Source organism: Aptenodytes forsteri, unplaced genomic scaffold (assembly GCF_000699145.1).
Source record: "Aptenodytes forsteri isolate BGI_AS27 unplaced genomic scaffold, ASM69914v1 Scaffold56, whole genome shotgun sequence".
Classification (NCBI taxonomy): domain Eukaryota; kingdom Metazoa; phylum Chordata; class Aves; order Sphenisciformes; family Spheniscidae; genus Aptenodytes; species Aptenodytes forsteri.
Window position 1 is genome coordinate 4,300,515 of NW_008796213.1, and position 11,728 is coordinate 4,312,242.

At 45.2% G+C, this 11,728-nt stretch overlaps 1 protein-coding gene across 1 annotated transcript in view; it reads left to right on the forward strand.

Annotated features, from left to right (window-relative positions):
* The first annotated feature begins 7,884 nt into the window (after nucleotides 1-7,884).
* Nucleotides 7,885-11,728, forward strand: part of LOC103906451 (cystine/glutamate transporter) — a 16,459-nt gene continuing 12,615 nt past the window's right edge. Inside the window, exons 1-2 of the mRNA XM_009288359.2 lie at nucleotides 7,885-8,080; nucleotides 10,835-10,961. Of these exons, the coding sequence (XP_009286634.1) occupies nucleotides 7,885-8,080; nucleotides 10,835-10,961 (323 nt within the window). The remainder of the gene's footprint in view (nucleotides 8,081-10,834; nucleotides 10,962-11,728) is intronic.

Below are 11,728 nucleotides of genomic sequence, written 5' to 3' on the forward strand. Positions count from 1 at the left end.
GTGGTATGTTATAGCTGGGGTGTGCCCAGCCATAAGCGGTGGCTTGGGATGTTCAGGGTGGACACTGGGAGAAGCTTCTTCCCAGGAGAGTGGTGCAGCACTGGAACAGGTTACCTGGAGAGGTCAGGGACTCTCTGACCTTGAGGGGTTTTAAGACTCAGCTAGACAAATCCATGGCTGGTCTGAGCTTGTGTTGGCAACAGTCCTGCTTCTTATGGGAGGCAGGACCAGAGGCACCCAGAAGTCCTTCCCAGCAGATACTTGTATGACTGTACTTACATTAAAATTGAATAAACATGCCCTTGTATTGACTTAACCTTCCCAGTGAGCATGTTGATCTGGTTTTGTTGACACGCTCATTCCTAGAATCTGATTCTCACTAAATACGAGTGAAAATGGGAGGTGGCCTGTACGTTACCTGAAAAAACATGCAAGTTGGGTTTTTGGTTAGTTTCTGGTGCCATCCTTCAGGCTCTGGGAAAGCTGGCAGGGGCTGCACACTCATCCCTGTGATGGCATGGTGCCAAATGCCAATCCATAGCAAGCTTTATAGATGCAGTTATTGGGATAAGACTTCTCCTTGTGATCAGGAGCCTAATGGTCCTTCAGTGTGTATTTCTTCTATGTCTTTGCACTTCAGCTTCTGCTGCAGGTAAAACGGGCTGCAGCTAGTGAGGACTTGGGGAGTCCAGTGCTAGATGTTCATTCCCTCACCGCTTCTAAACCATGAGATGTAATAATGTGTTTCTGCTTCACTGCAGGCACAAAACAGGACCTTTGAGGGACTTGTGTGCACAACTGGAGATACTCCTTTCAGACCAGGGGTTAAAGCTCTGCCCAAGCTGCTCCCAGCATGGAATCATAGAATAGAATCATAGAATCATTAAGGTTGGAAAAGACCTCTAAGATCATTGAGTCCAACCGTCGACCCAACACCACCATGCCCACTAAACCATGTCCCTAAGCACCTCATCTACTCGTCTTTTAAATACTTCCAGGGATGGGGACTCAACCACTTCCCTGGGCAGCCTGTTCCAATGTTTAACCACTCTTTCAGGAAAGAAATTTTTCCTCATGTCCAATCTAAACCTCCCCTGGCACAACTTGAGGCCATTTCCTCTCATCCTATCGCTAGTTACTTGGGAGAAGAGACCAACACCCACCTCGCTACAACCTCCTTTCAGGTAGTTGTAGAGAGCAATGAGGTCTCCCCTCAGCCTCCTCTTCTCCAGGCTAAACAACCCCAGTTCCCTCAGCCACTCCTCATAAGACTTGTTCTCCAGGACACGCTCCCCTGCCCTCTGATAAACTGCTACCCTTAACCAAACCTTCTCCCACTCCCATGCCCCACCAAGACCCTTGTCTGGCAGCTGCCAGCACAGCCCATACCCACAGCTGGGCTAGAGAGGCAGTGCTGGCAGGGGTGAGCATAAGTCCCCTTTTCCTTCTGGCTGGAGGGTTTGCTGTCTTTTTACAAGGCACTGCTCCTTGGGACAGACCACCAGAAACTCTGGATGTGCGTTCCCGTATTGTCTCATGGGGAATGAGGTAGCAGTTCTGGTCAGAGAAAACCCTCCTTGTCCCCCTTCCCTCCATCAGAGGCATAGGGAATGGTGAGCAATTAATCTGAAACTCTGCATAGTAAAATATAAATCCCCATAGCCTGAGAAATTCTGGATAGGAGCCAGAAAGGGCTAACAAGGAAACGTGTTCCCTCCAGCATAATTGTATATTTGGCTTATATTTTAATAAATGAGCAACAGCTGAGCAGAGAGGCCAAAAGGAGAGAGTCCCCCCACCCTGAGGTACGTTGAAGGCAGAGTTTGGGCTGCGTGCAAGTCAGGTACCGGAGTGGGTATTTAGCACAAAACACTGAGGATTAACTATGAATTAGACAGCGACGTAGACAGTAAGTAGCAATCAGAGTGAGTGGCTGATGCAGGTGTGAAGGGTTGGGTATTTTTAATCTTTGAATTTTCTTTTGAATTCCCTGAAGGCAGGAAGAGAAGGAACAAAGCCAGGCACCGTGGTCGAGCCTTAGGGGAGCTGGAGGCCTGGGGTGATAAATCAGCAGCACTGCAGTGAGATTAAGGGGGAAACTTAGTGTAATATATGAGGCAATATGGAAAGAGGAGTTTTATTACTACAGTCAGCTCTGAAAGGGTTCAGTTCCAGATGGTTAAAGCGGGGGTAGATCAGGAACCCCCATCAAATGGGGCCCACCATCTGACAACATCTGACAATAGCAGAAGCAGAGGAGGGTTTCCTCTGCACCGAGAAAAGGTTTCACCTGGAGAAAGCTGTCTCCATAGCAGGATAAAATAGCTTCCATTAGCGGAGAACTTCCTCTTTGTGAGGACAGCTGGTGATAAGCATGGCCATTTTGGCATTTCCCTCCCAAGACAACATGTCTTGTTCTTGCAGAACATTTCTGGGAAGGCTTTGGGATTAGTTTGCTGCTCAAAAGCAAATGCACCAGGTGGTTCTGGATAACGGTGCCGTTGGCCTAACATTGATGGGTATATTGGCCTTGACAAAGCCCCCACCGTAGCAGCTCAACAGACCGACAGCCCCAGGGATGGGTGGCAGTTTAGCACCCGCTACACCGTGATGGAGACCCGCAATCCCCAGGGAGCGGCTTGAAGCTGTTAAAATTGTTTCTGATAAATCTCCAAGCACTGGCTAAGAAGCGATACCTTTTATAGCTCTCATCCAGGGCAAGAGGTAAAACAAAGACCTGGTTCATGGAGGAATTTCTCCTGCAAGAGCGAGGGCTGTCAGACGTTGGCACTGCCCAGCTCCATGTCAAAGGCAGGCTAACCCTCAGGCTGCAGCACTGACGCAGCGCGACAAATCGCTGGGAGGAGGGGGAATGATGTTCTGTTATGGGATTTTTTTTTTTTAAATTTGAAAGGGTTAAGAAGAATTCTCATTTGGGGAAATTTTGACCGTACTTTCCTACAGCGTTAGGCTTCTCTGTTGGGTCTCTTCTGCTAGAAATGTTTCAATTTATTTTTGTTTGTGTTCTGTCTTACGCAGCTAAGAAAACAGTTTCAAATAGGACAAATTGTCTTGTTCCAGGGAGGAGGTCTGATCTGGAGAGTGAAAACAGCTTGCTACTTGGAGAGCCGTCCACAAAAGAACAAAGCTCTAAGGACAGTTCCCTACACTGTGCCCCACAAGAGATATTATAGAGCCAAGATGTTGGCCTCGGGAAGCACTACTATGTGAGACAGTCTCCTGGTTAAGTGGCTTTTTTTCCTAGCATTTATGTGCCCAAGTGCCTGCTCCTCTGGGTGCTGCTCCTTTGGGTATGGTGGGCAGGGAGGCAAGTGCCTGGGGTATTCCTTTCTCCTGCTTGTAAGAAAGGGGAATTGCGTTAGTTCATCTCACAGGGATGCTGGTGCACCTTTCTGATAGTCTTTAATAGCTGGTGTGTAGAAGAAGAGTTGAGTCTATTTTAATCGGGTATGCGTCTCTCCCATGTTTGTGTTTTGCATGTCACTGGCAACAAGAAAGGAGGAAATGCTCATGAAAGAGCCAATGTTCCTGCACAACATTCGTGGAAAATCAGTTCTGGATGCACAGAAGTGTGAGTTTCTTGTGGCAGCTGGACGGAGAGTTACATTCGGATGCTTAGAAAAGTGAGATGACATCATATGATCTGTACATCTTGTGAAAATGAATCAGCGCTACTATTATTAAAACATCTCCACTTGTAATTGCTGCTTTGGCAGACTGGTCGTAATGAAGAATTTTAAACTTGGTGTAGGATATAAATCCCGGTAGGAAGGATCTCTAAAAGCAACAGGAATTTTGCTGCTTGAAAACCAGACTCAGTTTGGTCCAATTTCTAGCCAAAGTGTGGATTCAACACTTCTGGGTTCTCAATTAAAAGGTGATCATCACATCATCAAGAGGTCCAGACTCACCACATCATCAGTCTGTTTTCCAGAAAAAGTCACTCGTGTCCAAAGGACAACTGGAAATGCCTAAATGAGATGATAAAAGTGGTAAGTGTGACCTGAGCCAAGAACCATTTTGCTGTCAAGGTTTAAAAAAAAATTTTTCATTAAGAAAGGTTAGGAAATGGCAGTCTTTTAATAGACAACTCAAGAGACTAAATTTGTGAAACTCTGTAGAAAGAGGAGCCGGTGGAAATTTATTCTTACATTTACACCTAAGGCAGTCACCCTGGATTTATTACTACATCTCAGGCTGCAAACCTGAGTCTGATTTATTAACTACTGTCCCTTTCGGTTTCTTATCCAGGGTGGTAAACCAGCTGTAGAAAGCTGAAAAGAAGTTGAGCTGCATGTCTTGTCTTTTCAGCCTGTTTCTTGTGTTCACTTTGGTCTATAAACAAACATCTCTCAGGTCTCCTAAATAGATTTTCTGATCGAGTTCCCAGAACAGACCACCACCAGTCTCATTAAGGCTTATTTATGCTACTTTCATGCATGAATAAAAAAGCTCCCATTCACTGCTGATTTTATTTAGTTAGCTCCTGTGCCTTGTGGTGGACATTGAGTTGGAATGACATTTTTGGCACAAAAAAAAAATAAAAATAGTGGGACTGCGGAGAACAGTTTGATGCCTGCATCTTTTGCAGTATGAAAAGGAAGGGGTTAACCTGTTCTTGGCTGTGTGGTATTGATTGAGGCCCATGCAAAGAAAATACAGCTGTAAATGGTTAGGAGTATTCCCTAGTAGCTGGGGGTTTTTTTTGGGGGGTAAGTCATTGAACTGGGACTCTGGAGGTATGATCTGTTTCCCAGGGATGCCACCTGCTTCCTGCGAGATAGGAGGAGGAAGGTCACTAGTTGCTCTAGGTCTCAGCTCCCCAGCTGAGAATGATGCTTTCTCCCTCCCCTGCTTTTTCCAACTTGCTTGTTTATGTCGCTAGCTTTTCAGCAGAGTAACATCTACTCTGCCTGTGTGCTGATGGGTCCTGCTCTCAACTGGGGCCTCTAGGCACCACTACGAATAACAAATATGATTTTCCCTTTACGCTTGTCTCCTTCATCTCCATCCATGCTGCAGTGCCTGTGAGGTAAGATTAACAGCTTAAAAAAAAAAAAAAAAAAAAAATCAGTAAAGGTGAAGAACAAGGGAGTAAAGATCCAGCAGGTGTGAAAAGTTGTGAAATGGGTTTGTTTTTCTCCAGTCCTGCTGGCTGATGATCTCACGCAAAGGTACCGCATTTTGGAGAAGTATTTGAGCCTGTCCTTTAAGTCAAAAGGGTGAACAAAAAGCAGCTTTGTGTGTTTCCTTTGTGCTAAGCACATTGTGAATATTCTTAAGCATTGCCACAAGGATTAACATCTCTGCATTTTAATGTGCCTGGTGCTGGAATGTAGCTGGAAAGCAGAGCAGGCAGGAATGGTCTCTCCAGGCAGTGGGCTCTGCTAGGTGTCTCTTTGAAGTGCTATTCAATGGCTTTCTGTTACTAAACCCCCCCCCCCCCCCCCCCCCCCCCCCCCCCCCCCCCCCCCCCCCCCCCCCCCCCCACGTTTCTGAAATTTACCAGACTGGACTGTTTTATCTCCAAATACTTTTGCATGGCAGTAGTATATAAAAAAAAAAAAAAAGCATGTGGACAGAAGTATGGAGTTTGGTATTTACTTTGGATCATTAACCTGGTCTGTAAATTTGATTTGATCTCTCCTTTTTTTTTTTGTTCCTCCCCCCCTCTTTGTGTAATTTCAGAGCCCGCAAAGAGACGCTGTGTTTTGCTGCTTCGGGATCCCAGCAAGAAATGGGAGTCTGATGGATTGTAAACGCACCTGCTTTGTTTAAAACCCAGCCAAACAGATAAGTGCCCTTTTAATTATCTCACAACAGCATTTTAGACATAGCTGTGCACAACATCTCTCTGCAGTTCGGTTTCAATTCGGTGAGCCCTCTGTATTTCACCATTGCAAATGAATGCTCTGCGGTTCTCCTTTTGGCTGAGAAATACCAGACAATATTGGTATTTCACATGAGCTAATTAATTAGCGTCTGAGGGAACTGCAGCTGATGGTTCAGGGAGCTCCCAGGGGTCTTCACCTGCCCCTCCGGAGCTGCCGTCTCCAGCAGCCCTGTGAGGTTTTGGGACTCTGAGGAGCAGCTCTGCGGGACCAGACAAGGCTGATGTGACCCATCGGAGCCTTAAGGAGGAGTCCTCTGGGACTCATTAGAGGTTTAATAACTAAACTTGGCTGGTTTGATTGAGAAGATGCTTGTGCAGGCTTGGCGCAATCTCAGAGAAACCAGCTAATGCTGCCGGCAGGAGAGAGGGCTTTCTGCGTGTGCTATTCACATGTGTGAGGAGAAAGTGATAACCCTTGCTTCTTTCTGCCGGTTTCCAGGTGGGAAAATAGCCAGGGATGGGTGAAAGAAGCCCTTAGTTATACTGAGTTTATACAGGGCGTACAAAGAGGTATCGTGGGTGAGTGGTAACAAGAATTGTCCCCGCAAAGTTATGGGGACATTTATATCTATGGATGGAAAATACAGACTATCAAGAAAATAATTTCTGGCTGCTTAGATCTGCTTCTATAGGTGACCGCTGCCTGCCTTTGGACACGCCACTGTGATTATTAAATAATTTAAGAAATCCATAAAATATGGTCTCATGTACAGTGTAACTTTGCAATAGTATACAGCCATGGGGCTGAGGCAAATGTTCATTATACCTGCAATTTACTGTGTTAGAATCATGAAAAAACCACTAAAGCCGAGCGTGTGAGCATTGGAGGGGATGTGTGGCAGAAGGAGGGACAGGAGCCAAATTATCTACTCCAGACCTGTCTTGTCTGCTTTACCAGGGTTAATTAGCAGTGTAAAATGTCTACCTTGCTGTTAGGAAAACTACAAACAGGTTTGCGACAGCAAATTAGACTGTAGTAACTGATGTGAATTTGTCTTACCTGCCTAAGCAGAAGGTGAGTTTCTTGGTGAAGGTGCCAGCCTAGGACTGAGAGAGACACTGGAGGGACAAGACGGTGAAGTAGGAGGTTACTGCGGCGCGGGAGAACTCGATCTAGATCAACTCGTGTGATCCCTGGGGTGTCTGAAGTTCCCTCTTTTCTAGGAAAAACTTCACTCCTGCTGTTATTACCAAGAAAGTTTTTTATATTAATAGAAGAAATGACATGTCTGATATTAATGACTATGCTCTGTCTTACAATTGTAAACAGTACTTATTCCTCACTCTTCAATACTCCGATAGCAAAAAGGCTTGACAGTATATTAAGAAACACTGATAAAATGAAGCCCTAGTGAGAAAAATCAGGGTTTGTTCATTCAGCAAGGGTGGATAGGAAGTTAAAAAAGCTTAAATCATCTGTGTACCCCAACTAACAGAGCTCTTTGCTCCTGAAAAAAACAAACAAACCAACCAACAAATTTTCTTTTAACCTCAGATATCCTCAAGGTCTTGATTATTAGGTTTGCAACTTGAAATCTGCTTTCTGCCAGCGTGCTGATATTAATGTTACCCCAAATTAGGTCCTATTAAATTAACCCTAGCCTGGCCAGTTCCAGTTTGAGCATCAAAGTTGAATTTGGAAATCATATCCTGAAATCTGGCATGCAACTTGTAATGCTCTGTGCTCCTTGGCAGAAGAGGCAGAAAACACTTACAGTCCCTCTCGGGAGCTGTACTGATCTGAGAGATGATACTGAGTGTGTTATATGCACCCGTGGTGTGGTTGGTGCATCCAGCAGCTGAGGAGAATAGATTCAACAGATCTTGAAAGGTTTCTGCGAAAAATCTTGTCCAGAAAAGAAGACCCCTGAATCCCTAACTCTTTCCTTGTCTTACAGGTGAGCCTTGAGGACACTTGGGAGACCGTAGCTCCTGAACGCATGACCTTCCCCTGGGATTAGAAGAAAGTCATGGGGAAAGACAAGAAAGAAGAGGAGGCCATCTTTCTCAGGAAAAAGATAACTTTGCTGCGGGCTTTCTCGCTCCTCATCGGCAGCATGGTTGGCAGTGGCATCTTTATTTCCCCAAAAGGAGTACTGAAAAACTCCGGCAGCGTGGGTTTCTCCCTGGTTGTCTGGTTTGCCTGTGGGCTCCTCTCAATGTTTGGTGAGTGGTGAGCTTTGTCAGCCTTTGCTTAAGCACCTGGGAGGTGAGAAGAATAACCCAAAATTTCCCTGTTCCTACTGCAACAGAAACAAAGGTTTAACAAGCCGGGGTGGGGGGGTGAGGGGGAAGGTGTGTCACCAGGGATCTTTAGTTCAAATGATTCTCCCGGGGTGATTGAGAAAATCCCAGCACTTACAGTCTGTGAATATGAAATCATATGCAAGTCCAGGGCAGAGGAGTGACAACGACTGCGGATGGAGATAGCATGGTCTCTGCCAAGAAAGCTGGGAGAAAACGAGGGGACCCATTCTATAAGGTGGAAGGGAGATGTAGGCACCTAAAAGGCACTTGTGGGTCCGAGGGCTGTGCAGTGCTTTTCACAGACACTGTGAAAAGGGCAAGAAGTGACAGTCTTAATATGCCATAAGGGATCCCCTTTCTGTCGGTGAGGATAGAGAAGCACCAGAGCAGACTGCCTGGGGAGCTGCAGAGTATCCACCAGCCAGGGGCTGGTGTCTGGGTGTCTGTCAGAAATGGTTTGGATATGTCTGATGCTGCCTTGGGGCAGGAGATTGAGCAGATCAGTTCAGCCCTGCTTTCCGTGCGTTACCCTTGGCTCGGTTTCTGGCATTTAATACCAGCCTTTTCTCACAAAGGGTTGACTTTTTAATGACAGTTTCATTCTAGTTCTTCTGAAATAATGTAGCTCTTAAAGTTACGATGGATAAAACATATGGCTTTTAGTTTCCTTCATTAACTGTATAAAATTACCATCTCAGAAATGCTCTAAAGGTGCTGTTAGGAGAGCTGCAAGATCTCTCAGCTCTGGGGAGAAATCTGATGTTTATTTCAGTGGGTGACTTCAAAGTTCTTCTTCTGTCATAACTTAGAGAAAAAAAAACAAGGAAGGAGAAATACTCCATGTGGGGAAAAAAACCACTTTGGCACTGTGACATGTACACGCAAGTTTAGAAAAGGAGACATTCAACTGTTAATACGGCAACAAGTGTGGTTCCTGCTCTTAGCATATGCATACTGATATTTCATGTTGCAGCCTACATGTGGTTGTTTGGCGAAGGATATACTTTTGCTCAAAGAAAATCTTAAAATATAATGTGAGCATGGTGTTTCTTTTAACTGAGCAGAGCAATAAATGGTAACGTGTGTGCTGATCACATAGCCCAAGCTCTGCACTTGGAAAGGTTTCTCTCTCCGTTGCATCCTTTGATAGACTCTGCTGGAAGGGCCTCGGGAGCCTCTTTACCAAGTTATTGTATTTTGTAGCCAAATTTGTTGGTTTGTTCTTCCCTTTTATCAGCTTGATGACCTCCCCTGATCATTCCTCTGACACTTTTTTTGCAGTACATTAAAAAGGCCTGCTTGCTTTTATGCTTTTTTTCTTTCAAGTATGGCATCTATGTAAGTCCCATAGCATGAGTTCAGCAAAGCGCTTAAATGCATGCTTGAAGCATGTAAAAAGACCCACTGGGATAAATAAGACGAGGTGTCAGCCTATATTAGACACTTTGAACAGGGATTCTGCACAAATTTGCCAACAGAGAGGCAGGAAAAATTGAGGTCCTCACCATCGTCATGACCTGAATATGGCACAATCGCCATGGGACTTGGAGGCACGGCCATACCACCACAGGGTTCCGCTGCGCTCTCCCTCCACAGCTTCCTGAGCTGGGCAAAGAAGTAGATAGCACAGCTAGAGATGGTCTTACCCCACAGGGTCACATCCCAGCAGCACTCACCCCATTGCAAGGAGAGTTGTGCTCAAAGAAGTGAAGTGTTTTATTTCTTTTGGTGAACAAAGGATGTTTAACCTAACAAGTGAATCCAGTGTAGGCAAGGCTTAAGATTCATACTAAAACACATTCAAATGGCATGATGAATTGCTCTATAGAGAAAACACAGATGGGATTTTTTTTTGGCACAGGTGGAGGCATAAAGGTTTCTATCCATTTGCCTGAAAGTTTTAAGCTGTCTTCCCTAGCGTGCCTCTCCCGGGGTTTCTCATTGTGCCCCGGTGCAGGGGTAGGGAGGTGCAGAGGCGCTTGTCAAGGCAGGAGCAGGCAGTCCCCAGGTCTGTTGGTGCACTTGAACATGAACATGAGAGAAGAGACTGACTGAGCCTCTCATAAGGACGCTTCCCTTGCTCTGCACCACTGGGGCCTTCTTTTCCTCCAGTGGCAGGTCGTCCCTCTCAGAGGAGATGCCCTTGCTGGTCCTCTGTCTGGTGTCTTCGAATGAAGGAAGATATTTATGTGAAGATGCAAGATAAGGACACAGGAATGTGGTCTGTGATCAAAAACATGGTTGAAATGACTAGTTCAGCCATCGCCTGTCGGCTGAGCTGCTGTAACTGCCTTGTAAGCACCATCTCACCAGTCTAGCTGTGAGGAGAAGCGAGAACCCAAACCTTCAGGATGTTTTCCGAAGGAAATCTCTTGTAGCTTAGTGCAACGTTTCTATCACACACCTTTTCACATGGAAACTTCCATGGAAAAGTTGTGTCATTAACCAGAAAACGGATAATTTCTTTCCTTCTGACAGAAAAGTCAATTACTTCAAAACTTACTTCAAAACACTGTAGCACACAAAAATAGGGAAGAGTAGTTCTAAACCCCCTTTTTTTCCTCTAATTCACTACTTATTTTAAACAGATTCATTGAATCCCTGAAAGTCACCCAGAAAAGAGAAAATCCATGGGATGATTTACTCAATGCATTTCTACCTGAACTTTTCCAGGTGCCTTGTGTTATGCAGAGCTTGGAACAAGAATCACCAAGTCTGGAGGACATTATATCTACATTTTGGAGACACTAGGGCCTCTGCCAAGTTTCTTATTCCTGTGGGCAGAGTTTTTTGCTATCAGGTAAGAGATTTTGTTTGTTTGCCTTTTGCTGGATGCTGTGACGATTTAAAAAAACAAAAGTTACGGTGCCAGGTAACAGCCTAGGCAGTTTGTAAAGGAAAGAGTAGAAACAATCTGAACAACTTTTAAAGATTTTCAGTGATAAAAAGAAGAAGGCATAATGAGTAAATAGTTACATGTGTTCAATGTGATCTGTACTTGAAGAAAATATCTCTTCTCTGGCAGCTGGTATCCTCCAAGAGCCCTGGTATTTTTCAGAGACTGACAATAGATGCCAGATTTATTTCAGATGTTCTGTTTTCATCGTGAAACTTTCTCAGGTTCTCCTGTGGAGACAACTTTCTGGCTTAGCCCTGAGTTAAATAATCATAGAATCATAGAATGGTTTGGGTTGGAAGGGACCTTAAAGATCATCTAGTCCCAACCCCCCTGCCATGGGCAGGGACACCTTCCACTAGACAAGGTTGCTCAAAGCCCCATCCAACCTGGCCTTGAACACTTCCAGGGATGAGGTATTCGCAACTTCTCTGGGCAACCTGTTCCAGTGCCTCACCACCCTCATAGTGAAGAATTTCTTCCTAATATCTAATCTAAATCTACCCTCTTTCAGTTTAAAGCCATTACCCCTTGTCCTATCACTACGTGCCCTTGTAAAAAGTCCCTCTCCAGCCTTCTTGTAGGCCCCGTTCAGGTGCTGGAAGGCTGCGATAAGGTCTTCTCGGAGCTTCTCTTCTCCAGGCTGAACAACCCCAACTCTCTCAGCCTGT